General features: G+C 38.2%; 1 protein-coding gene across 4 annotated transcripts; it reads right to left on the bottom strand.

Moving 5' to 3' along the window:
• Window positions 1-94: 94 nt before the first annotated feature.
• On the bottom strand, window positions 95-27,583 carry CSE1L (chromosome segregation 1 like). Of its 4 annotated transcripts, none has more exons than XM_032198075.1 (25): window positions 27,559-27,583; window positions 25,048-25,143; window positions 24,352-24,494; window positions 22,524-22,625; window positions 21,963-22,108; window positions 21,568-21,658; window positions 21,184-21,291; window positions 20,308-20,400; window positions 18,797-18,964; window positions 18,568-18,697; window positions 17,779-17,844; window positions 15,716-15,918; window positions 14,760-14,844; window positions 13,987-14,048; window positions 12,991-13,127; window positions 12,727-12,830; window positions 12,161-12,258; window positions 11,175-11,325; window positions 10,449-10,657; window positions 9,630-9,727; window positions 9,336-9,421; window positions 8,211-8,292; window positions 7,635-7,781; window positions 6,582-6,813; window positions 95-5,890 (listed from the first exon to the last, which is right to left on the bottom strand). In XM_032198075.1, exons 2-25 carry the CDS (start codon window positions 25,130-25,132, stop codon window positions 5,801-5,803), a joined length of 2,916 nt encoding a protein of 971 aa, XP_032053966.1. In that variant the 5' UTR covers window positions 25,133-25,143; window positions 27,559-27,583; the 3' UTR covers window positions 95-5,800. The 4 variants fall into 4 exon arrangements, with proteins under 4 accessions (XP_032053966.1, XP_032053969.1, XP_032053967.1 ...); XM_032198078.1 differs by lacking the exon at window positions 27,559-27,583 and adding an exon at window positions 27,321-27,339; XM_032198076.1 differs by lacking the exon at window positions 27,559-27,583 and adding an exon at window positions 26,806-26,973.
• Window positions 27,584-27,936: the final 353 nt, after the last annotated feature.

Raw genomic sequence — 27,936 nt, forward strand, 5'->3', positions numbered from 1 at the left:
AAACAGCAAGAAAAACCACAGTACAATATTAAGCAGACCCCACTTGTGCTAGAATAGGTCAATCCCTTCTATCAGAAAAGGATACTATGAGAACTTTTTGATTTAGAAATACTTTATCTTTCTTAATAGGTAAAAATACATTTTAAATTACAAGGTTGCATTTAAACCCCATGGCATCATTAAATTGCAAGTCAGTAATTTCTGCCATTTTTCAGCCAAAGAAAGAAAATAAAAAGAAGTGGCATCCAGCCCACAACATTTACTAACCAAATACGTGTAACTTAAATTCTACAGTAAATGCAAAAGTCTTCATATTTAGAGGAGAGAATCACAACTACAACATTGCAGCAAAACCAAACAAGAAATTATAACCAATATACCTAGAGCTCCATATCCATTTCTGTACTTAACACTGGTATGGATACCAAAGATACCATGAAGAAAATACATCATACACATAAAATTAATTGACAATATAGCATTTAAAAGACATTCTCCAGTATATAAGTATATAGATATATATCCCATATCACATTTAAACACCTATTCATATGCTCTTGTGGTCTGTTGCATAATGATATGTGCTGTTAGATCCTTTAATTATCCCAAGCCAGCAACAGTTACATTTCAGAAGGAAATGAAATTTCAACTGTTGTGCAATTGTTACTGCAAAGGCTTAATGTTGCCTGTAACAGAAACAACATTTGTACAGTTATTTTTGTAGAAAGTTAGGTGGAGATACGGAAATAAAAAGCTGACTTTTTTCCATACTGAATTTCATTAAAAATTCTGATTTATGTTCTCTCATCCCCTTCTCTATTGTCCCCTCCCCAGTCCCTCAGAAAATTGTGAATGCCTGGGTAAATGTAAAATTGTCATGATTGGGACAAAAAGCAGCCAAATTACAAACTTGAATATAATTTAATCGAATATATATGTAATTCAAAAGTCTGAGAAACTCTTGGTGCAATACCTCACATATCCACTGTATTTGTCCTTTCATTTGAAGGATATTTACTCCTTTATTATGTGCATGATTTACTTATTGGAAAATGTTACAAAAGACTTTTCTTTTTTATGCAACAGTTTAAACAGAACAAGGACAGAAACCTATTTCTAGCTAACAATTTGTAAAATATTTGCATCTTTCATTTTCTTATATGAAAGCAGTACTGTAATTACAGGTATTTCCAGATGTTCACCTAGAAATCTGATATTTATTATTAATATATTTTGTTACTTACTTTGAAATATCTCTTACATCAGACACAAAACCAGTGTGAATTTCCCTTCACAGCTTTTGAAAATGAATTTATTTTTTATTTTTTACAAGGAAGCTAAATATCTGAACTGGCTGTACTAAAACCCCTTTCATTCTACTTTTCTGACTCATTTGTAACAAAATATTTTTTTCCACTTTCTATTCCTTTAGGATTCATTTCTTCACAATAACAAAGCATTTCCTTCATCTTGCATACAATACGTTAAGTCCAGCATAAGCTTTAACCTTACATGCATTACTTATTCTGAGAGAAAACTCTTAGGCCTATAGTCACGTTGCAACTAGCTGTCAACAGAAGTCATGAAGGTTTTACGTACTAGCTGGTACTATTATAGCCAGTAATCCCTAGGAGTACCTCACATTTCTTCTAAATTACTTTAAAGGCAGTAATTGCTTCGTTTAAATAAGTAAGGGTAGAAAGCCAAGGGAAAATAAAGTATCTATTCTGCTTTTGAAGTTTTTTTTTCCCTCTCACCTACTTTTTGGCTGATAGAATCAACAAAGCACTTAGTTATGAAAAAAATACTGTTATTTCTATAAAGGAAAGATTATGGTGTTTTAAGACAATAATAAAGGTTTGACATCAGGAGCTTTGGGACAAGAAAACTGACATGCCATTATGGAGTATGGTGCACAGCTGCACCCACACCAGCACTCCATGAGTAGTGTGTGCCACCTGGCAGAGGCAGCGTGGTTTGTCAGGTGCAACAATTTACTCCATCAGATACAGCTGGATGCCTAAACCTCCATACAGCTACAGCCAGACTGGTTTTATTATCCAAGCTAGTGCAGGCGTATATACACTGCACTGCAGGAAATGCACCTTTAAAGTTTTCTCAAAATGTTTTCAAATTGATTCACCAGCGTTTTAGCAGCACTTTTGACAGCATGAAGCATGCAGTCTCAGGACAGATACAGATCACTCTTCTTTTACAAGAATGAGCGAACTTCAGGGAAGGGTGAAGAACTGTAAACAAACAGATTGCTGTGAACAGCTGAGCTGGAATCTCACACAGTGCCTTGTGGTTGTTTTGTCCTCGCGAAAGACAGTATAAAGACATGCTCTGACTGCTTTTGTCTGGCCCGTCCTTGACAATATTACAGGAAAGCTGTTCTTGCTGAAAGCTTGTGGAATGAGTACAGAAGTACATTTAACAGTCAAAGAAGTACATCTCCATGGAAGGCACCTTCAAGCAAGCTACTGAGCGCCTAAAGAAAACCAAGTTTTCTGAAAGCATAAGTCAGAATGACTGAAAGAATATGCTCTGGCCTCATTTAATTTTTAGAATGAAATGCCTGCCTCGCTGAGAGGATGACTCCTATATTTGCACACGTTTATATGAAGAGACAAAGAAATAGGACTTCGCTTTAGTACATGCTGCCACCATTACAGGAACGCTGGTAACCTCATGGTTCATCACAACCCATGTAAACAACATAACCAAACATAAAAACAAGACCAAACATTAGTTGGTCTTGAAGGTTGTTTGTTGTTTTTGAAACCAAGTATAACAGAACACTTTTTTTTTTTCCCATTATAGAAGACTCAGAATGTTATTTAGAAACACATCACCACGAGTCAGTAGGATTAAGGACAGTAGGTGAGAATTCTGTGGGTTCAAAAGATGTCCATTTACATATTTTGTGTTCAAAATGGAGCAAATAATCCCTTTTCCTTTGAATATGAATAAAAACTTCTACCATTATCAATTGCAAGGGAGAAGTGTCTCTTTACTTTCAGAAGAGGATCTCAGGTGATGTGCAGGAGTTAATTGTTTGAACCTGAATTAGATGCTCACAGGTCCTAGGAAGATCAAGGTGACAGCAAGTGTTTCCAGTCTGAACTTTCTAAACGAAAAACTGGCCCAACTGTGTAACAAAGAATACACTGAAGGGTGGCTTCAAGAAGTTCAGCTATCCTGTGGAAACTGTTACCACATTGCTTGCATCGGTTTTCATTCAAATTAGCAGATAAATCTGGTTAGATAAATTCAGGAACATAACTGTCTCCTGAAGATTGAGGATTGGAGGTGTCAGAAACAGCAATAACCTGAATAAAGATGAAGGCACTGCCAATAACATTTGCCTGTACTCTGAAGCACAAATACGTTTTCTTGCTGGCACTACACTTGAAATTTTCATTTCCCTGGAAGGGTAAGTGCTCTATACAAACACTCACATGCCTTATAGAATCTGCCAAATACATCAGGACTAAATAACATCACTAACAGTGCCATGGCCACAGCCGTGTCAACAAAGTCCAAGATACTAAACAGTGAGTGAACTGAAGGACAGTTATGCCACGACTATTTGTTGATCTGAAGTCACTTAGGCACTTATTCACACGCAGTGTCTGTTCAACAACAGAGTCATGCCTTGCAGGAAGTGCAAGATAGTGAATGTAAGATTCACTGATAAACTTCCATTCAAAAGAGCCCATTTCCTTGGTTGCCTCTCAAAAAGGTTCTGGCTTGGTGCAGTAAGTTTTGTCCAGATCCATCTACGTTCAGTACTGGTAAGAAACATTTGTTCACTCACTTCATATACCTCAGCAATCTGTCCCCTAAAGAAATCTTGTTCAGAACTGCAGAACTACGATGATCTAATACAACGAGTCCCATTCTAACACAAGGTTATCACACATACATCGGCTGTCTACTTGACTAGATGCAAAGGTAGCATGTCAAATTACTGTTACATGAACGCCACCACTACCAATTTAATTTTGATCTTCTGATGTTGACATTAAAAACAAAAAATTGTTCTCCCGCTCATCCAAGAAAAAGATGAAGTTGTAGAGCAGGCAGTGATCTGAATAGCTTTTTGGCTTGCAGGTTATGAATGACCACAGCTCAGTTAACACTGACATTCGAGGTAAGCATTCAGTTGCTCACAAACATCACACACATCTCCCCTGTGGTTTCAGCCTGTCTAGCAGATCTATTCTACAAGGTGGTTCTGCAAACTTGCAACACACACAGTCTCATCAGCATTAAGGCAAATGCTTTTCACGATCGCCACCGTATTATTTCACTCTTGAGTACTGCTTTCACTTTACACCTATGAACAAAGAGGGGCTGACACTGCACCAGAGTCAAGAAAACATGTTGATGCTGACTTTTTTAATACATTTTTAGGCACTTAAGCAGTTTCCATCGTCTGACAAGTAACTCATTTCTTCACACATTAAGAGATATGACCAGCATGCATTTATGCATGGCAGCCACAGATAAAGTTCTTAAAGAACTGAAAAAATGACAGCTGATTCTGCCTTGTGTTTTACCTTCAGTAAATTCAGTAACTTTTCTTGATGCAATGCTCAGCTTCAACAAGCATTGTAACAGTAAAACCCCAAAACTGATTCAAGTAATATGCAGAATCTCTGTGGTCAAGTAACTTAGAACAAAACCAAACCAACATCTGCCATGTGTAACATTGCTTAGTATCATGTAAGTCTGACACTTTGCTCTTACTCAGAGTTCTTCAGTCTCTACAACTGAATTTATCTATATCCCTGCAGTACTCGTGCTCTAACAGCCTACAGTTTAGCAGTTTGGTGTCCAGGCCATCTGAGAACTCAGTAAGGCTCAGGCACTTATCCAGTCTCTTTTACGCAACCATAACTGTAATGTAAACTGATGCACTTAGAATTCAAGGCTATCACATGTAATCAGCATATTCATTAAGACAGGGAGAACATCCTAGTTAAACAGAAAAAAAAAGTCACTGCTTCACTTGTAATAATACATCACTAAAAATCCACTTGGGAAACTGATGTTTGCTCTAAGAGGGTACCATTACATGCTTTTACTGCATGACTCTGACATGTCTTGTCCGAAGAGAAGGGGTGCACCTGTTGATGAATATCAAAACAGTAATAGCAGCTTTGGATCTTCTGCCAAAGTTTTAGATTTGCTCTGCATGATCCTACAATGTATTTAAGCTATTACTAAAGGTAAAGAAAAATCCCTACAGTCCCACTATCTTATATTCTATCCTAAGATTAAAACACTACCTTTATTTTTTTTAAACCAGCTACATTCTTCTAAAACAGTAAGTGCACAGTGACAGGCATTTTAAACAAGTACTTCTTATTTATTCACAATTTAGATAAAGTTTAAGGAAAGACAAAAGAAATACAAAGGACAACATCAAAATGAAAAGGAATTTTAGTGACTGAAGGGAGTTTCTACAGCCAGTGCTCTCCATACATTTCCAAATGTTACCCAAATACTGCAGATGCAGATTTCAAATAAATCCCATAACAAACCGCTATGACTATTCCCTTTGCAATTAAACTGGGAATGGAAGTTAGCCACCATTTATCTATCATTACACACACCACCAAATTCTTTCAATTTCTGCTTAAAGCCGCATTTATCTTTTACAAGATGGATTCTGCAATACATTTTCAAGTAGCATTTCATTTTGTCGGAGCTCCACTATAAAAAAAAAAGTCAGTGTCAACCTTCTGTATAACAAAACAGCTTTTGATCTTGCTTGTGAAATTTATGCAATTCAGAGCAGTGTCACACTTGCAGCTTGGAGGTATCCTTGGAGATACTGCAATGCTTCTGCATTCAGACTAGTACTCAGCATTGATGGAACCTTAAAATATGATAGAGCAGAAGTGTCAATGTGCGTATACATTAAGCTACTGCTACATCCTGTTAATTGCCGTGTCAACACACTGTACAGTCAAATGACATCCTGACAGCAGCAGTTTTTCCACTGTAAATGCAGTTGCTGGAATTACGATTCCTGATACTGACAATATTGAGTTTTATGTAGTACTTATCCTAATTAAACATGAAAGAGGAGGTTAGCAAACTATCAGTTATTAAAGCAGGTATCTGGATACAGCAAACAGCAGATCTCCCAAGCAATCTTACTTACCAAAATCCTGAAAACAAATACACAATGGGATAAAAGTCAACTTAAATTTAACTTGTTTAATTTAACATGAGTTGCCTGAGGTTTCCTGAATACATACAATTGAACTGGAGACAAGTGTTAAGCTGTATACCTTCACGTGGATAGATTTTCATGTAAGAAATGGCATATTAATCTTATCACTATAAGAAGGGCTAATATTTTTCACATTATTTAGGTTAGTAGGAAAAAAACATACAAAAGCTATATTTAACGAAAACAAAATAGAAAGCAATACCTAGCATTCTGCTTATGATATACTTCATCTTGCTGAATTATCAAACACTACCAGAAGAGACCCACTGTCATATAAGCATTTTTTCTCTGTAGAATTATGTTTAATGTGCCGCGTATGAAAGTCACCTACCCTGCCAGGGCACGCAGTAGACAGTTTGTGAAGAGACTGTGCCAGATGGATTCTAGGATTGTTCACCATTTGACCTACAGGATCGTGCTCTTTTTTCCCAGCAAAGGCTAGCTGAGAGAACGCAGTCTGATATCCTGGAGTATCTTCTATGTCAATGAAGTGTTCTTCATCAGGGATAGTGTCATCCTCAGGCAGCTCAAAGAGCCCTATGAGGGCCTGTAGCAAAGGAGTCCTATATGGAAAGATGTGGGAGGAGTGTAGAAAAATACATTAGAACAGGGTGGTTTTTTTGTTGTTGTTTTTTTTGTTTGTTTGTTTTTACAGGAATGTTCAAGTTATTCAGAACCCTTTCAACTATTTAGTCTTTCCAGGTACTAGCTCAGCTATTGAATGTTTATAGTGCCCAACCTGAGCTGAACTCAAAGAGCTGTGGATGTGTATATTTTACAAGCATAATGTGGGTGTTCACAGTTCAAACAGGAATAATATATTTATTTTTGATCAGGTCAAATCCTCATGAAACTTACCTATGAGAAGTAATTCTTTTACAGATTACACCTTTCCTCTAATAATATTTTTCTTCTAAATTCTCTTTAACAGTTACTGAGTTCAGGCTACCTGACAACCTGGACTGCTAGACTGGCTCACAATCTTACCAGATAGCTTTCCCCAAAAAGCTACTGTCACACTAAGATCTTACAGTGTCTTGCTCAGGTAGTAAGTATCTGTGATAAGGTTTCCTGACTAGCAGAACAGCTATAACAAAAACTGGTCCTAGCTTTTCAGAAACAATATAAGCTAAAAGAAAGGTAGTCTATTTTCTTAAATGCAATTCTAGCTAGCCCAGTCAGCGCTATCTTCATCACAAAAATCTCAAAGCTGTTCTGGCACCTGCTTTGAAAATGTTTTACTTCTTGAAAAGTGTGAAAAGCCTTAAACTAAGCCTCATAACAGTAGCAGGCCTGAAGAAATCACAACAGAGTATTTTGATGAGTAGTTCACATTTTCATAATCAAGTAGCTTCACCAACAGAACTTGAACTGTTCTACATACCACAGTTTGGTGTACTCAGTGTCCATCATAGGAGGACATTCTGTTAGTATTTTTGTAATGCCAACAGCACAGATTTTCTTTTCAACTTGTCCGGATACTTTCTGTATTTCAGGAATTATAATTTTCTCCAAAACCATTCCAAACATCCTATTACGACATTAAAAGAAGTATTAGAAAGCCTTTTCAGCCTTTTAGTGACAACAATCAGAAACAGTATGAGTCACTAGAAGAGAGAGAAAAACAGAGAATTTGTTACAGTGCTGCCCTGTCATAGTAGATGGCTGGTAGAAATTAGATAGTAGAAATTTTTCATGAAGGGAGAAAAATAAAAATATCACTCTTCCATTTTTATGAGCTGCTCATGAGATTAATGGTCTTAAACAATCAGGAAGGAACTATGGGCAGCATAGCAGAAAAAGAAACATTGCTAGTCAAAGAAATTAACCATAGTAGAAGAAACGTCTGGCTAGTCAAATTAGTGACAAATGCAGTTTGCAATTTTAGCTAAAGGAGACAACCATTGTCTTTTAAAGTAGAAAAAGTTACACGGCAGTCTTAAATAAAAATCATACTAACTTGGGCTGTATGCTGTCAAATATTTCTTGAAGAGCTAATGCCCCATATTTTATGCAGTACAAGTTAATGAAGACTAGGAAACCTATAATGAGAGAAAGGATAATCAGCAGCAAAATACATTATAATAAATTTGTCAAGGGGATAAAAATGGTAATCTTTGCAAGTGTTCAGTTTTAGTGAAGTACATTAACTTGCTACCTTGAACCCTGTCTAAAAACCTGCAGACCTTTTCACCTACCCTAACATGGCAATAACCCACCTAGGACAAGATTCAGTCCTTTCCCCTTATATCACTTTCAAAGCATTAGAAAAGCTATTCCCAAACTTTTCAGATTAAGGATCATAAGAAGACTTAAATGCTTTCCCCTGAAAACTTCATGCAATGCAGTTATTCAGATCAGGTGTGAACCCCTTTTCATGACCTTTGTACCAGAGCACAGATACAAGGCATTAAAAGCATCACTTAATTGGTTGTGAAAGGCCACTCTAAGTCATTCTGTCATTCTTCCTCCTATCAGTAGGAGGCATTAACCAGATTTCACAGGGTTAAATAATAGATACTGTGTAATTTGTGCAGCAATAAAATCATTAAAATAATTTAAGCAGTATGACAATAATCTTCCAGTTATAGCAGCAATAACCAGCATACCTCAGTTAATTTGTCACAGTTCTGCTTGTTTACCACAAAACCTTATCAATAATTTATAATATTAAGGCAGAGTGACATGGATCCATAGACTATTTAACAATAACTACTACTATAAATAAGAGAAAGGAAATGTGGCCCATATTATTGTGTTGTGCAAGATTAAATTGTGTGTTGGAGATTAAATAGAAACACTTTCAGATAACAATACACAGAGTAAGAAAGCAGAAGGGAATACAGATTTCTTTCCCTTCATTTCCAACTCTTTCAGTTCCAATGAGGTTAAGTGTGACCTTTTGTGTCAACTTCCCCACATACCACCCTTAATTACACAAATAATTTGAAGCAAGTCCCTGATGTTAGCAGCTCAGCACTCTCCCTTTGCATAATCACAGGACATGACTGCATACTTATTCAGTACAGCCGCACGTTCTAAACTGTTGGCATCACCGAAGCTTTTCATATAGCAAGAAACTTACTTTTAATAAATTTTGTTGTTTTGGAATTTTGAAGTCTTTGGAAGAGTAGAATGAAGATCTGTTTCCTGTACTGGTCAACTGATTCACTAGGAAGTTAAAAGGTTGGTTATTCAAGCCATACTAGCATTTTACTCATGTCATTTTACAGAATACATGTATAGAACTGTTCAAATCTAATTTACTGACAAATGTAGCATTTTTCAGTTGTTAAACATTAACTACAAAGTGTACAAACATACCAAGTATTAAAGTCCACAGAAATTATTTTTGAATGTAATATCAGCTTGTACTCACGGAGGCATGTGCTCTATAATACTATTTAGAAGGTAGAATCCTTGATGGTCATTAGCTTTAGAGGCAATCAACTTCTGAAACACACCTAACAATCCAGGCTGTAAGTAAAACAAATATATAACACTATACAACAGTTCTTCATACATGACCTACCAGCAAGCTGACCCTTACCATCTAAAACACACAACATGGCAAAAGCTTTCACAACCTAAAACCAGGATTCTTTCTGTAGGAAGGAAGATTTCTCTTGGGACCAAATGATCTTTCTTTGAGCCTCAAAATTAGCCTTGATCAAATGAACACCAAAGCTAATTTGAAAATGCATGTCTGCTTCATCATTGGCATCGTCTAATCAAGTTTGACTACAGCAGATCATGCAGCAGAAGTAACAGAAGCTAAGCATGCAGAGTAAATATCCCCATAAATCCACTAATCCTCAGATTTTCCAGCATTTTGACTCGTCCTCACTCACAATTCTGGAGACTGTTCCAAGAAGAACCTCCAAAATTTCCCAATCCAGTGTGTTCCACGTATGTCAGGTAAGAAAGTTAAACCATAGAAGCTTAACTGCTTCACTGTACTAAGTGCAGGAATTTTGCATCTTTATCAATAAAAGATGAAGAATTTCTCTTTTCCCCCATAATGCAAAACCATTCCAGAAGTCTGCACCCACGTGTTTGTTTTTTTTTTTAATTTAAAGTACAAATATATATTCTGCACAAACCCAGGTATCCACTAAAGAAAAAAAATCCTTATAATTTTTGATCTTAAATCAGTATGCCTAGAGGCAAACACTGCTACTAAAACAATCCAACTTACAATTTTGTCAGCAGCAGCACTTGCTATTGTGTTGGCACCCCGCTCTAAATAAGCCTGCAGGAGTCGGACCAAAGGCGGAATATTTCCTGTCCTTTCCCATAATACTGGCTGCAGTAGATGAGGAAATAATGCCATATAGGATGATGGGATTTCATTTTTATGCATCTCCAGAAGTAGGGACATCACTTGAAACACATATGGAATGAACTCTGGAAAAGAAATAATGACACTTATAAATTCAGAAAAAATGGTCACTTGTTAAGTCATAAGAACCATGTATCTATTGATTAAACCTACAGTTGTAGGATATTGACAGAAATATTCCAACGAATAAAACGTTGGAGAAAGTATACTGCTTCTCAAATTTAATTATTCCAAACATTTACAAACACTGTATCTATATATACATACACACTTCCTGTTTTCTCTTTTGGTGTTTCAGAGGATGGAATACGAACTACTAGAAACAGGGCAATGTAGGTAATAAGAGGATTTGGGGATAGTGATTATCAGATACTTTTAAGATGGAGTTTGTTTAAAAAAATAATACAGTTGATTTATCCAATGGAACGGCTCAGATTCTTTCTAGAAGTGTTTATTAGGACTGTGAACATCCTGTGTTCTCACTTGAGTTTCCTGTGCTACAGAAAAAAAACCTGCCAGAACATAAACCATGACAATCAATTACAGCAGAGAGAGCACAAGCACTTACTGATTTGAATTTACCTTGCACGTCATTCTGTAGTATCTCAGTGAACACCATAAACAAAGCCTCTTCAAAGCTGCCAACTGCATCAGGGTTTGCTTTGCATGTTATCCTTATTGACAAGCATATTGATTCAAACATGTAATGGTTAAAGTGAGGTTTGCTTGGATTCTAAAAACAAGTTATGAACAAATAAATCAACTTAAACTTGCTGCCAAGTCACTTATTTAGCAAAATTTATTTTTAGATTCAATTGAATTCTAAAAGAGCAATTGGAAGTAAGAATACTATGCCTTATTAATAGGCTGATGAAATTATAGATTAAAGCAAATATTGAAAAACTTTGAAACAAAAATGAGTTTGTTTTTCTAAGTCTTTCGAATACAGGTGTTTTTCAGAATCCCTACATGAACTAACACACAGTTATAGTATGATGTAACAAAAACTCTGCAGCTAAGTTTAAACTACCCATAGTAGTAGTTCATTGGATAGTTGATTAAGGTATTCTAAAGCATTCCCTAAATTAAAAATCAAGAATATTGAACATGGAAGAATATTAGTCCAACTTGAACAAGGGAGACTAAGAGAATTTTACCCACCAAAAGCAGGTGGGTAATTTAATTTATTCCCACATTTCAGTGTCTAAATTTAATCTTAGTCTCAGAAGTTTCCTGGACAAAGAATAAAGGAGTTGCAACAGAAACAGATTATTGTAATGGTGGCTCCTGCACGAGCAAACATTTATACTAGAACAAATTCATATTATAAAAAGATTTTATATGCTGTTCTCAAATTTCAGATGAAAGTGGGGGAAAATTATTTGGAAGGACACCCTAACAGGAATAAAGTACTTCACTGGGAGGCTATTTTTACTTATTTTAATCAAAGTATTGAACAATTTGTGATATATTAACAGAACGCAAACAACAAAGTATACATAAATCTTTAAAAACATTGCTCTAAGAAAAAAAGTGTCAACACTTGGCCCAGATAGCCTGCTCTTTACCTTACTGACAGCCAGCAGTTTCTGTGTAAGCTGTGTGATGACAGAAGGGATGTAGGGAATTATCGATTCCTGCAGCAGAGAAAAACTCCGCATGATTGCTGCAAATATATTGGAAGTTATTAACTTCTGGAGAGAGGTGGATGGCAGAAGTATATGTCTAAATCTTTACTTTTACCATTAAATCAGATCCCAAGGAATTAAGTACAATAAGGATGAGTACCTGTTGCAAGGGCAATCAATCTATAATCATAACAAAGGATAAAGCAAAGCTTCATTATTGCCATTCTGTGGACAGAGCACAGAAGACTAAGCAACTCACCCGAAGTAAAAAGATGTTCTTCACAAGTCACAATACCATTATGTTTAGTATTTCTCTTTAGTTCCATAAATTTACTGAAAAATGACTTAATACTGGCTGGTAAATAACTGTAGGCTGTACAGACCACTTTAGCATTTTTGCACAAAATTACACTTTTCTAATAAAAATTTCAGTAGCCTCTAACTATAAGCCTTCACCTCAAATTAACCAAGTTACTCTTACAGTGCAGGACTCGCACAGCACTTACCTTTCATTATGTATTCATTTTCAGATGAGCCAGGAAGCGTTAGTGCTTTAAACAGGTTTGTTAGCAGCACTTCTACAAATGGTGCCATTTCTGCAGCTGTAATACTGTAGGAAAGCACAGGGTTTTAATGATTAAATACACTCACAAACTTCAAGCATCTTACAGTACCATAATAGCAAGAAATGAAAGATCCCCTACCAGTATTTCACCCATAATGCACAAAAACTAGATAGCAATGAATTTAATTTCTGCTTGGAAACTTACAGAATACTATTATTTGTCCCTCTCATGGTAAACAGTCTTTCAAGAGCGTGGGCTGCATAAGTATGGACCACAATACTTTCTGCTTGAAGATGATTGATTAAGAGAGGAATAGATAACAACAGTTGTTCTTTAGGTACCTAAAAAAAAGTTATAGCAACAAATTATATAAATTACAGAAAAATACAGATGGTTCAACACTAGAACAGAATCACTGAACTCGTCCACTGTAAATTGAAAGCATGGCAGAAAGAAGAAATCTCAGAAGGCTCCTCCAGTTGCTAAAACACACCTTGACAACTGAAAGGTACTGTCCTGGTTTCAGTTAGAACAGAATTAATTTTCTTCCTAGTAGCTGGTGGAATGCTGTGTTTTGGCTCAGGATGAGAAGAGTGCTGATAACACCCCGATGTTTTAATTGTTGCAGAGCAGTGCTTATACCAAGCCAAGAACATCTCAGCCTTTTGCTCTGTCCTGCCAACAGGCAGGCTGGGGGTGCAGTAAGAGCTGGGAGGGGACAGACCCAGGACAGGTGACCCAAACTAGCCGAAGGGGTATTCCATACCATCTGACGTCATGCTAAACAATACATAGGGGTGATACTGCCTCCGGGCAGTACCTATTTCTGTCATCTCCTGTGTATTTCCCCTAGAACATCAATGCTCTATATTACATGCATATATTCCTAATGTTTATTTCTTTTTCCACTTTACTTTGTCTTAATGGGTAATTAAATCTGAGTGGGTCACAGGACTAAGCATGCAAAGATACTCAGTCCTCCAATAGCATTTGGAGGGAATATAGGCTACATGTCCATTTGATATTTATAGCAGCAGTATCATTTACTTTCAAAACTCAAAATTCAGCAGAAAATGTTATGTGTGGCTGTCTAAACACCTGTTGAGTTAACATATGGCCAAGTAAGATAAATTAGGCTTGGCAAGTGTAAAGTAACAGACCACAGAATGTTTTTACTGTAACAGTAGAACAAAAACTTACTTGGCTCCTAAAAATCATGATATATTTGATACCATCAGCTTTTAGCACAGGGAATTCATTCACTGCAATAGAAAAAAAATACACATTACTGAACATATTCTACATATTAAAAGTGACATTAACCCCTGAATACCCATCCCAGGTAATACAACATTTTTCTGTTTTGCTTAGTTTATGCATCTCTGTCTGGGCACTCTGCAATAACATTAAACATACTGTGCAACTGCTCAATGTTAAAGTTCCCCTTCTGGCTCTGATTCTAGCAGACTCCAATGGCATGTTCCAAGACACTCCACTACCCTCTGAATGTCATAAGATAATTGCTAAAGTATAAATACATCACGTTGCTTGAACCTAGACACCTGTAGTCTCATCAACACACACTAGTACAGGCTGCAACCTAGACTTCAGTATTTTACCTTCTCCAGGTTTTGTTTAACACAGATGTTTGTTGTAAGGTCTCAGTTACAGAAGTAAAATTACTTCGATTCAACAAGTTAAAGCATGTCAGCAGATAGCAACCATGTGTGTACATGCCCTGATCTTGCAGACAGCACGTGATAATCCACCTTTGTTTAAAAACTCATTAATCACTGGTCAAACTAACTTGAATTACTTCCCATGCACCAGGTGAAAACAGGCTTCTGGCTCAGAGATAATGCTGATATAGGAGCACATTTTAATTTGTACTTGAGCCTTAAGAAACAATGGTTACAATTGAGGTTCTAGACATATCACAAAAGATAATGCATGAAAGCTAACATTAAACTTACCACTAGGAGACTTTAAGTCAGGTTGAATGTGATTCACAAAGAATTCTGTCAGATTAACAAGTTCATTAGCTTGTGTTATTCCATGCTAAAAAAAAATAAAGTATGTTTATGTATATGCTATCACTCAGTTCTTGTATCTTTTTAATAAAAGCATTATAAAGTGTGTATGCACTTGAAAAGATGCAATTTTAATAATCCCAAGCAGAGGACCACCCAACTTCTTAACTTTTCAGTGTCTAGGTTTCAGCTGTAACACTACAGGGGTTCAAAATTCATAAGACCTGAGTTGAGGAATAATAGCATATAACAGTAATAACGAACCACAGTTTCAGGCAGAAAAACATTAGCAGCTTATTCACTTTTTTTTTTGTTTTTTTTTTAAATGACAAGCCTTTTGAAAAGGAAGAGTTTAAGAGTCACATTCCAATTCCGAATGAGAACAGCAAAATTATAATAAATACTTCAGTTTTACCTGATTGCCATTTCCAAGACAATAAACACTAAAACAACATGAGACATTATGGAATAGAACGACAAAAACTGTGTCACTCGGATTCCTTCTAGCCTGCTCAACACCATTCATCATCTTCTGTAAAGCTGGATTTGGCCATTCCATGGCTTGTAAGCTCTGGCTCAGGAGCATGTGAAAACTCACAGATGCTGGACCCAAGCCAATTTTGTTTCTTTTCACTGTTTCACACATACTAGTAAGACCTGCCGAATGGTCACATGTGCTTGTTGACTTTGCCCAATCCATCTGAAGATGATATACCATCACATTTCCATCAGCTGTGAAAGTATTATATTACAGATGACTTTTAGTCTCATCAACATTAAACTACTACAAATCTAATTATTCCCATTTAGAAGCAGAATAAAAAGAATCGCATCAACCCTCTAGTCCTCATAGACATTATAATTTTTGAACACTTATAGATTAAAAGAAATAGCAGTACCTTCTGTGTCTGAGCTTTGGATGCCAAAGACGTGACAAGGTAAATAGCTGCATCTTTGTGCTTCCAGTTAACAGATGGATTCTTCGCATATTCCTGCAGCATGGAATTAACGTATCCAGAAAAAATCCCTGTCACAGGCCCCTCAAAAAACTTGCACAGGCCTCTGACCAGATCACAAGCTGCTCTGCGTCTGGTGTCAATATCTGCACAAGAACAAAAGGTTCTTTGGGTATGAGAAAATACACAACTCTTTATGTTACTAAGCATAATACTAAAAATGTATCAGAAACGCACAGCTTTTCAAGCTACAGCCACACTCCACATTGATGCCTAAGAACACATTTAAGTCTTTTTACTTACTGTAATACCAAGGGCTGCTTGCACAACAAAATGAGGAATGGACACCGACCAATAATACAAGTGTATTCAGTGTTTTCAATGTACCCTACAGAAAGTTTCAGCAAGGATGCAGGGGGAGGCTTTTTACTATCTTGATAAGTACACACAGAAACGTACTGATTCTGGCAGTTGAGTTAAATTATTCCCTGTAACAGCCTCTGTGGCGATGTGTTTTAGACTGGTGACTACAACTGTCTTAATTACACACCAGTGTTTTGTCTCTTGCTGAGCAGTACTTGCACAGTGTCAATGCTTTCTTTTTCCTTCTCTCTCTGCCTTCCAAGCAAGGAGGCTTGAGGTGGGCAAGAAACTAGGAAGGGACACAACCTGGACAGCTGACCCAAAGGGACCGAAGTGCTGTTATCCCATGCCGTGTAACATCATGCTTGACAACAAAAACTGAGAGTAGAAGGTTTTTGAAAAGGCAGACATTGCTTCGGGACAGGTTGGGCATCAGTATACTTATGGAAAAGTGGTAAGCAATTGGCTTTTCCTTCTGTTTTCTTCCTCTTTCTCTCACTTATTAAACTATCTTTATCACAGCCTATGAGTTTTCTCAGTTTTACACTGCCTAGTCTCTTCCCCATCCCATCACAGCAGGGTGGGGAGTAAGCAAACTGCTGTGTGGTGCTTAGCCACTGGCTAAAAACAATGAAACAGTATTTTTTTTGGTAACTAACTTGTCAAAATTAATTGTCTCAAGAAAAAAAGAAAAAAGCTCAGCTGGTCTTTAACACTACATACTGACAGAAGACTACATACTAACATACATAACAGAAGGGACAAAAGGAAAATAAAGCAAGTGAATTTAGAAATGCACTCTATATTGCATTTAAAGACATCTCAGAAGAACACAAATATGTCTTGTCTAAATAGCTAACAAGCTTTTATAAGCTTCACTAATACCTGTAATCTTGGGTAAGAATGATAAAATATTTGCTTGAAAAAAAAATAGTCAAAACTTTTTCCTCTACTTCCAATGTACAGAAATTTCTCAAACCTATTATGAAGTTCCATTCATCTAAAAGAGTCAGTGTCAGTCAGTGCAATGTCAGCGGCACAGAACAGCCCATACAGAGTTATCACACAGATCTAGATTTGGTTCATTTGTGCGCTGACCTGGCTGGAGACAGACAATCAGAACATCAAGTAGCTCTGTTAGCACAGTGCTGTGTTTTCAGGACAGTTATTACAGTGGTTGGAACACAGTGCCAGCATGCAAAGGCAGGCTGCCATCCAGCTGGGTTCATCACAGATTTGTATGCAGAACCGGTCAGAGTTTCACTTTAAACACGACAGACTACCAAATAGAGGCAGAGAGTCTACCCATGTTATTTAAAACTCCACACACAGGAACTAAATACACAACTACGGCCACTACTCAGCATTAACTTACAGGCTATATTTGCTGATACGAGAACATGCGCAGTGCAGGAGACGTACGGATCCAATTAAGAGAAACTATTAAGAACATTGGTCAAAACAAAAAGACACTGGGACGGGCACATCCTGACAGTAAACTTGACCAAAAAACCTGATAAAATATCTTGAGGAAGAAAGCTTCCCAAGTTCAAAAATAAGTTCTAAAAGCCTCAGTATATTGCTTCAGCTCTTTAGAGCTGTATTTAAAGACCAAGTATTCTTAGTATAAATCTGTGGATTACCAGATCCTTCCAAATCCCTTCTTATATATTCTTCAGAATTATCTTCAAATGCTTCTTCATCAGCAGCTGAAAATATAAAATACATAGGAGTTATAATACTGAGATCTGTTTTATGCTAAAAAGAGGTATCATTATCAACTTACTATTTTTTTCAAGTACTTCTCTATAACATTCATAGAAATTAATCAGAAATATCCAGCCTGTTATCCAGCCTGAAATATCCTAGCCTGTTCAGCTTGCTGCCCCACAAACTGCAGTCTTTCATACTCATGAGCTAATGCATTCCTGATTTAAAAGACATATTCAATACTAAATGTACTTAAAGGAGTTTTCCAGAGTCATAGACTTAAAGAGAAGCTTCTTACTGCTGTAACACATTTGGAACACACTGCATTTTAGATATTGTATCTAATTTAGATAGATTAACATAAACCCATCTTGGAGAAACAGACATTACAATTTAGTAGGCTGTATATCCATGCCTATTTAGGCTCCTTCAATTACTCTGGTATTCACTTTAAGCATGAAAAAATATTGATGGCACATGACTTAGACATTCTATATTTTTCAATTTGAGATCACAATAGGACAGAAAAATCATTAGATACATTCATACAACAAGTTTACAAAGCCCATAGCACAGCAATTTGCTGTAGAAACTTCGTTTTGATTCTAGTACTCAAGCACTCGGGATGTGATCCTCAATTCTTAGTCCTTTAAAACAAAACATTATTATAATTACAGTTATATTTTACTGTGTCTTTGAAAATTTGCATCTTGAAAAGTTACCTCTAAATTCCATATTGGGAACAATAACTTTTTCACAGATACTTGTCAATGTATTCTGGTCTTCAAAGAGATGCTTGTAATGTGGTCTTTCACAAACTGAGGCCAGAAACTGGATTGCATTGCTAACCAACTAGAACAGAAGCACATACAAAATACATACAACTTTAGCATGAATGAATAATTTATAATTCATTATTAAACTTGACAAGATCAGTTTTTAACAGCTTACCAAGTCATATTTCACTTCCTGGCCTGTTGTGACTAACAGATTCCAAATCGCTGTTACAAAACGTGGCAGGTAGGGTTGGAATTCTTCATCATATTTTTGAGCGTATAAAGCAGCATTATCACAAATTTGTGATTTCAAGAGCTCCAGTAACCCAGCTTCTTCTTCATCCTCACATAAAACAAAAGTAGGAACTTAAGCATCCACATTTCAACACTAAAGCATTAAAAGTATCAACATATTTCAAGGAACACAGTATTATTTTACATTATTTTACACAGTATTATTTCTAAGTAGGTGAAAGAAATCCATCCCATTTTCCTGAAACTACTGTATTTTGCTGATTTGTACTGGAAGTGCACTACAAATCATACATTTGTGCTATTATATCCATAGTTCATATAACAGTACTACACACTTTAAGTGATTTAGAACTGGTAAGATTCAGTGCAGAATTAATCTTCCTATTACATTTGTAAAAGGTAACGCAAAACACTGAAAATACACGTTCAGGAGGCACTCTATCTTGCTACTTTAAATTGATATAGTTGATAGAACTATTTTTTTTTCCCCTTCTTCTCCGTATCAGCACATATGTTTTTTGGTACCGCAAAGCAAACTGGAAAAATATGTTGGAATAATATTAATAATTAAAAAACAACACACAAAGAACACCTTCCCTTTTTTTAATCCCAACTTTCAATTTTAATGCATGTCAGCATGCAACTGCATGGATGTCTGTGCTGGGCAATGGCCCACAGACAGAAGAGCAAGAAAAACGATAAGCAAAGCTTCTTTTGCACCATCATTAGCCTAAAATGACCACGAAACTATAGCACAAGATGTACTTAATGTGCCCCCTACATATTGTAAAGGCATTTATAGTTTTATTGGCTCCACCACGTGGCAAGCTACTGTACTGCATCTGGAAGATGACAGCATTTAAAATGAGGAAAGCATTGCACAAAATGAATTTGAGCTTTGATGACTTGGTATCACTTTTCACATGTGAAACTACTAATACTTATAATTAAACAAAGACAACAAATAGTAAACTAAATTACTTACAGATGTCATGCCTTATATGTTCAAATATTTCAAGTTCTTTAAGATACCCTGTTTTCTAAAACAGCACATGAACCATCTGAAAGGTATGGAAAACCTGAGCCCTATGACTCAAAAAATCAGGCTTAGACAAACTATTTGTATTTTCACATTTGTACCAAGGTTACTTTAGCAAATCCCCTCAAAAGAAGATATTCACTGACAAGTATTGGTGATTTGATTTCTGCACACAGCTACCTATACCTGTAACTAATATGTAACTTCAAGAACTGGAAACCAAATTCTTAGACAATGGAGCTACCTCTCTTAAATCACATTTCCTTATAGTCATTCTATTTCTTTGTTTACCCAACAAAGGGAACATTACATCACCCAGAATTATACCTCAATTCTCTTATCAACCCTCTCCACCGTACAGAGGCAAAACAGGAGGTTTATGCAGTACTTACATCAGTCTGCAAAAGTTTATTATCTAAAGTTAAAAGAGTATGAAAATTTGTCATCCATGTTTCCATGTTATCTTCAAAAAACTCAGGAAGATCCTGTGAAGGAAAAACATAAATCAACATTTTAATTTGTGATTGTACTGCTCAGATAATATACCTTTGTTTTAAGTAATACGTATCCACCTTATAATCTACTAAGGGACAGTGAATTGTGGAAAATAAATCTACAAAACAAAACACTACCACCTTGCCCTGCCCTACTACAAAAGCAACCCCATAAATGAAAACCCTACAGACAGAGGCTTTGAAGCACATTTCCAAAAACACTAGTTGCTTACACCCTATATAGCCTACAGCTTTATATGGAAAGAACTTCATTGCCTCTGTCTCTTAGAATAAGAAAGCACAGACCTTCCTTTTAGCTCCAACTTACTCTTTTGCCCAAAATAGGAAGAGCAGCCCAGCAATCAAGTCATGATCATCACACTTCACAGGGTTATGATCATGTTGAAACACTATACATCACCTCAGCAGAGTCTATTTTTACCATTTTTCATACAGCGCATTTGTTTAATGCTAAAAAATTTAGATCTCATTAAAATAAAAAAAAAAACCTCTACTAGAATTGCTTTCTACTATAGTGCTAAAGTTACTAGTTTAAACTAATTGACTTTCATCTACTTGACTGAATTCGTATCAGTACAGATGCATTAATAAAAGAGCACAGCAAGTTCAAACTCAAGCATTTGACTTTTGTCTTTCATTGCTCATACTCACAGATGGCCTTAAAGGCTGCCTCAAATGGATTCTATAAATAAGAGCATAACAGCTTTGTGAAATTAAAGCAAAAGTATTAAAAAAACAAGGAGATTCATTCACCTGAAAATTTAAACTGTAGAACAGCTTCGCAATTAGAATGAGAGAAGAAAATAGAACCTTCAAAGCACTAGCATCATTTGCATGTGTGCTGCAAAGTTCAATAGTTGCCTAGAAAAAGACACAAGATTCAGTGAAGTAACACACACACAAGCCACATCAACAAGTGATAATGAGAAGTATCACATGACAAAGTATTTTTTACTTTTCTTTTAAACCAGAAAATACAATTCTTTTTCTTCCTCTTACTGATCCCATCTCATTCCTCGCTCTAGCTGGAACACCATTAATAGTTCCAACTGTTTCTAAGTTTTCCTTTTGTAGACATTTGCAACAAGCAATTCAGAATGCTAGACTTGTTTTTAGAAATTACTCAACAATAAATACCTTAAAGAGGTTTGTCAAGGGCAATGCAAAGGCATCAAGTACAAGTTTGATCTCTGTCCATAATTCATTTGACTTAAATTCATGGCGGTACCTGACAAGTGAAAAGAAAATACACAAAAAATATAACAGTCTTCACATTTCTTCCTAAATTAACTTGTGTACACCTGATTTTTCACACTGGACCTAGAAACAAATCTGGTCAAGCAAACACAAGAACTAAACAGCATAGTTAAAGCTATGAAAGGTGTAAAACTTGATAACCACTTGAATTCTTACTAAAAAGTCAATAAGCATAACTAGAAGCCACATAGGTAAACTTTGTACATAAAAAAAAGTAAGTCCAGCAGTAAAAAGTCTGAGTGAAACAAATTTTTTTTGTCCCTTATTTCCAGTACCTTTTAAATAAAGAGTGAGCAGTACGAAGGACCCCATTAATGACATGGAAATCTCCACTTTGAAAACGATTCACCATTTCTGTCAGCAAGTCTGGCCATTTCTGAGGGAAGTCTTCCCGACCAATAATACTAATAGCATCACTTAACTGGAAAGGAAATATAACCATTACATGATATAATAGCAGACTACTTATAAAAAGAATGCAGCTATCATGCCAGATGTTACAAATATTTAAGAATGCTTATTGTTCTTGTCAGATTCAAAAATCATCAGGTTAAGCATCTACTATTTTTCATCACAAGAAATCTCACTTTCAATCCAATGTATGCGTACATGCAGTTTCACTTTCTACAATTAATATACTTAACCACCTAGTGCTGGAACTTAGAGATATATTTTTTAAAGTGGGCAGAAGTACCTTCAACAATATACTCCAAGTTATTTGGATAGGGGTGATGTCACTGGAAGGACAAGGGAGTGCTGCCAGTAACCACAGCCTCTTAGACACACCTGCAATATTCTAAAAGTCTCATGGACACAACCATAAATTGCCTTGTTACCTGCTTTTGTATTTGTTCTGGGCTGCTAAGCATCAAGGGCACTATGTTGGCTTTAATGGCTATCCTGTCCGATTCACAGATTTTGTTCGGTTCATCCTCCACCTACAATTAGAACAATAATTAAGTCATAGACATATTAGTATACTCCAGGCACTGTGCAAATACCATTATTTCGAAGCCAAGGAATTTATGCAACTATTACATCGTTGAATGCTCTCCTCTTTCAGCACACCAAATCATGTCTGTCCTCATTTCTGCTAACCTCAGAAATTACTGTGTGCAAGCTGCCTCAAGCTTTATTTTCTAGAAACTGTATAGGAAGATAGGTGCAGGTGACACAAAAATGTTAACATGGGCTTTAAGAAATAGCCAACCAGTTCAAAACCTTGTCAGTCTGTAGTGCTAAGTGGTAGTAAATCATGGTATCACTATTAAAGAAATAAAATACCATGGCTTATCACCAACCAGTGACAGTCACATTATCTGTGATGGCAGCACTGAAGTTTAGAAACCTAGAAGTCATCCAGCACTGCAGAGTAATTCGACAATCTTAAGATGCCTTTAACCAGATGGCACTACTACACTTGTACTTAGATAGATGAAGAGGAGAGAGGTGGTAGTGAAATGAGCAACAGCAAATCCTTCTTGTTTGAGGTTATTTATGAGATTTTTTTCCAAGGAAATTAGGCTTCTTTTTTTTTTTTTTTTAATAAGACATGGAAAGCAGCATGGGTGACTATCTTAAAAATACTTTAAGTAAAACTAAATCCAAGAAAAAAAAAATTAAGTACACTCTTCCCTCTCTCCAGAAATGCCCTACACAGCTGGCTTTCCGGGGTCTACCAAATCGAAGCGCTTAAGTAAACAGAACCCTTTTCCTGCATCTGAGCTTTGTCTCCACCCATGTTCAATGCTATTAAATTATACCATTTGATCTAAGTAAGGTAGCCTTGAGGCTGTTCATATTCATACAGCTTTTGAAATGAAAGCTTCGATTTTGAAAAAAACTATGTGCTTGAAGTCACACAGCAATCCTACCAGTTCCCTGGATGCACTTACTGCAGAGCATCTCCTCCTACTCTAACACAAAACCTCATTCTGAAGAACTTCAGTAACCCATACCAAGGAATACACATTTTCCGAGTGCTATTTCTACTTTCAATACTCAGTGATAATAAAGATGCAATAATAAATAATAATAAATAATTTTCAATAATAAATAATTTCAATAATAAAGATGCAAATTTGGAGAAACAACTGAAAATGCAGTGTTAACAACACAAAGTTCTAGAAGTTTCATGCTAGCGTGAATGTGCTGATTTTAACAAATGTAACCAAATCTAGGACTGCAATAGCTTCTTAATATTTGCATGACAGGCAGGGGAAGAAAAGTCACATGCAAATTTTTAAATAGGCAGAGAGACATAAAACAGGAGTGCACATCTGGTACTCTTTCAGACATACAAATCGTTCTTTCTGGGAGACAAAATACAAATCCTAGCAATTAATATGTTTCATCACTGAAGGATTTGAGCTCTTGAATGTAATACTTTACAGCACTAATTAAATTCCACTAATGAGGAAAGTTCTAAATGATTTTTTTTCCTGACATCTTCAAAATAAAGATAAAATGAAGTTAAATGGCAACAGAGGAGGTTTTAGTCCCTTATCTGTAAGTTGCGCTTTGTGTTTGTTTCCTGTATGATCTATCTTCTCTCACAAAGCGAAAACATACAAGCATTCTTCAGTTCAAGGTTACTATAGAATACAGTATTGGATCCTACAAGGATTACTAAATCTTAGCAGAACTACTCACTAGAATACCTACAATTCTCCAGTTCCTCTTAATGTAATTCTTGAATGTTACAGATGCACAAACTTTGATGACATTTTCCTGTGATTTCTCCAGCAGCGTTAAGAGTAACAACGGATAATTCTGGCTTCCTTCAACTGACTCAAGAAACTTTTCCGCTGTAAGAGAATACAGTAAGGTTAGCAAAGGCTGAACTGATTTTCTAACTGGAGTCCTATGATTTCTCAAAGGTCTATTTAAAACGATCAACACACAAACACGTCTCCAGAGCTTCACAAGAACACTGGGTAAATAGCAAAACGTACTGTAGCTTCTTCATTACTAAGCTCTTTAATGCCACTGCTATTAACAAAAGCTCTCAATTCAAAGCAGGCTGTGGAAATATAGCCTCCTCAGCATTTTTAAAAGCCATGTCCTGACAGAAGCCAGCCCCTGTTCATCATAAACAGCATCCCTGTTTTAAATAACAACAGAACAAAAAAAAAAATCAGGAAAAAAAAATGAAAAGCAAACAGAAATTAAGTTTATATTTACATCCATCCTTCATTAGGTGTTAAGTTTTTATTTTCTTGTTGTTTTCTTTTAAAGGAGACAGAGAATTTCTGCAAAAGAACTTTTGCATAAACTTTAGCTGAAAGTTTAGTTTGTTATATGCAGACTGAAGAGCTAAAATGAAACCAAACTTCTTGGTCTCACATGACAATCACTTACCAGGACGCCTTATAGCAGGATCCGGATCCAGTGTTTTCTTTAGATACTCAGTTAAGGTCTGTAAATTGGCATCGCTCAACTCCATTTTGGCAGAACCTATGACCCACAAGTAGTTTTGTTAAAAACACAGATTAGAAAATCCATCCTATAAGCTACACATATGTAAAACTTGATTCCTCAGAAGACACCCATCCACTCTTTTTGGCTACACCTCATAAAGCATGGTCTCATCTTACTTGTCTGGTGCAATAAAACAACAGTTAGTGTGCACTAAACGCAAAAGAAAAAAATATCAAATTTTTCAACTCCACATAGCCGTTACTGGTTGGTTTATTGAAACCAAGCTCCTAAAATAGGATCACACATCCAGCGAAGCATTACTCAGGTACAGCGCAAAGACGATCACTTACTCTTTCATGACAACACGAGTTGGGTTTTGCTTTTGAGAACTACTGTCAGCCACAGAAACCTACCCCTGGTTGAAAAGCTGAATAGCTCTGCCTCAGGTATTTGCAAATCAAGCAATTCAAAGTGCATTGGAGAGTAAAGGTTTGCTTAAAACTAAATACTCATTATCTACAGAAAACTCTGAACAGAAAATGAACTTCTATAAAGATAAAAGACTGCACACTGACAAAGGGGTTGTCCACTCTGCAAAAGTAACTCAGACTAGGGTAGGCATTCATTTAAACAGCAATACATATTTCAGAATAACTTTGTGCAAATAAATTGAATTACTCCTCTCTAGTCATCCTCCCACAGATATTCTCACACTCATCACAGTGATAGGGTAACTTCACAGCTTCAATTGAAATAATTAAAATCACAGTAACACTAAAACAGCATCAAGAAACGCTGTAATGGATGTGTTGTGTAGGGTATCACCACCTATTACAGAATTATTTAGATTGGAAAGGACCCTTAATATCACCAACCACCACCAAACACTACTAAGTCCACCACTGAACCCCATCGCTAAGTGCTGCACGCACCCATCTTCCTCACTGACAGCATGGCTCATTTGCCAGAGAAATAACACGGAACCAAAGGCTATTTTTCCTCTGGAGTTTCTAAGCGTCAAAACTGAAATTTACTCACCCCACTTTGCATTTGTTCTATGTTGACACTCAGTGCAATAAACACAGTTTCTATTTAAGCACGAGTGCAAAGGAAGTGAGTTTTAATAACTCCACTTTTATTCTGTGCTAGCTGTGTCATTGTAAGAGGGGGAGCAGTGTCCCTCCCTTCTGGGGGTTTACTTGCCTGAAGCCTTTTTCACCTGTTCACATCAACCAACAAAACCCTAACAGAGTACAGGGTAAGCAAACAGCTCCAGCAATGGTCGGCTCATTTGTTCTACAAAACAAGCTCATGTGTCAGTGGTAGATGCTGAAACAAACACTGAAGCCTTTCACTATTGAGGGTGGAAAAAAACAAAGATCTGCTTTGAAAAAGCTGACAAGACTGAGGTACAAACCCATATGGAAATCATTTATAAAAGCCCGAACAAGGAAGCCAAACTCAGAGCACTGTTTGATTCAGTGGGGATCCTGCCTAGCCTCTTCCAAACGCCTGATGCCCACACGGCACACAGGGGTCGAGCTGGCTTCGGGCTTGTTCTGAAGGCCAAAGGCCTGAAGCCGCTGCTCCACACCGCCCACAGAGCTGCGATGTTCACCGCCGGCTCTCAGCTCCTCACCCCCTCCTCCAGCTGTTCCTTCCCCGCTGCCTCCCACGAGGGACACGAGCGGCCCTCACCGCAGCAGCCCCAGGCTTTTCGCTGCGCGCCGCTCTGCGTCCCCTCGGCAGAGCGCAGAAGACGAGAAAGTTGCAAACTCGCCCTGCAGAAACCCCCACAGGCGCCCACCGCTTCCCTGCGGCACTCCGGCCGGCAGCAGACAGCTCAAAGGGGAAATTAAAAATAAATTCCCCCAAAGCGCGGCCGGCCTCGCGCTGCCAGGCGCCTCAGCGAGCTGCTCCGGCACCGCCGCCGGGCACGGCCCGCCTGAGGGGCGCGGGGCGGGCTGGGCGCAGGCCGCCGGGTCACCGCCACGGGGATCCCACGGGGATCGATCACCACAGATCACCTCCGCGGCCCCCTCCCCTCCCGCGGCAGGAGGCCGAGAGGAGGCCGGCGGCAGGGCCGGGGCGCGGAGGGGAGCCCTGGGCAGCCCGGCCCCGGCCCCGGCCCCGGCCCCGGCCCCACCGCCTCAGCCCGGGATGGCGCCGGGGGGGGGAGGGGAGGGAGCAGGGCCCCGCCGCCCTCACACTACCTCGCTCCCCGCCACCTCCCCGACTGACAGCCGCGAATGCCAATGAGCGGAGCCGCCTGCCAGCCGCCGGCCAATCGTGGCGCGCGGGAGGCGGGCCGAGGCGCCCCAGCATGGTGAGCTGCGCCTCTCGCTGCGCCGTGGGCCCAGCGGGCCGAGCGCGGAACGGAGCGCCGCCGAGCGGTGCCGAGGGCCGGGACGCGGGGTCGCGTTAGGGCCGGGCGGCGCAGGCGAGGCTCACCTGGCGGCTGCCCCGGGGCGGCGGCGGCGGCGGCGGCGGCGGGGCGGGCTGGGCCGTGCGGTCCGGGGCTGCGCCTCACATTCAAACCGCGCCGAGAGGGCGCGGCGGCGGCACCGTGACGGCAGCGCGCGGGGCGGAGGCGGGGCCTGGCCGCCGGGCCAATGGGCAGCCTCCCCTTCCGCGCGGAGAGCCAATCGCGGCCCCGCTCCACACACGGGGCTGGCGGCCAATAGGCGGCCGCGGCCCGCTGCGGAGGGGCGGGGCCTGGCCTGCGGCTGAGGGGGGCGCTGTGAGGGAGAGGAGGAGAGAGGGAGGAAGGCGGGGGAGGGACGGGGCTGCCAGCAGCCGAGCCACAGCGGCCTCTGTGCCTTACACCAC

The sequence above is a fragment of the Aythya fuligula genome, chromosome 16 (genome assembly GCF_009819795.1).
Source record: "Aythya fuligula isolate bAytFul2 chromosome 16, bAytFul2.pri, whole genome shotgun sequence".
Lineage (NCBI taxonomy): Eukaryota > Metazoa > Chordata > Aves > Anseriformes > Anatidae > Aythya > Aythya fuligula.

Coding starts and splice junctions, on each gene's coding strand:
- CSE1L (XM_032198075.1), bottom strand. CDS start 25,132: ATGGAGTTGAGCGATGCCAATTTACAGACCTTAACTGAGTATCTAAAG. Junction 17,845..18,567: donor TCCCAATATGGAATTTAGAG/GTAACTTTTCAA, acceptor TTATATTTTCAG/CTGCTGATGAAGAAGCATTT. Junction 13,128..13,986: donor TCATGATTTTTAGGAGCCAA/GTAAGTTTTTGT, acceptor ACTTTTTTTTAG/GTACCTAAAGAACAACTGTT.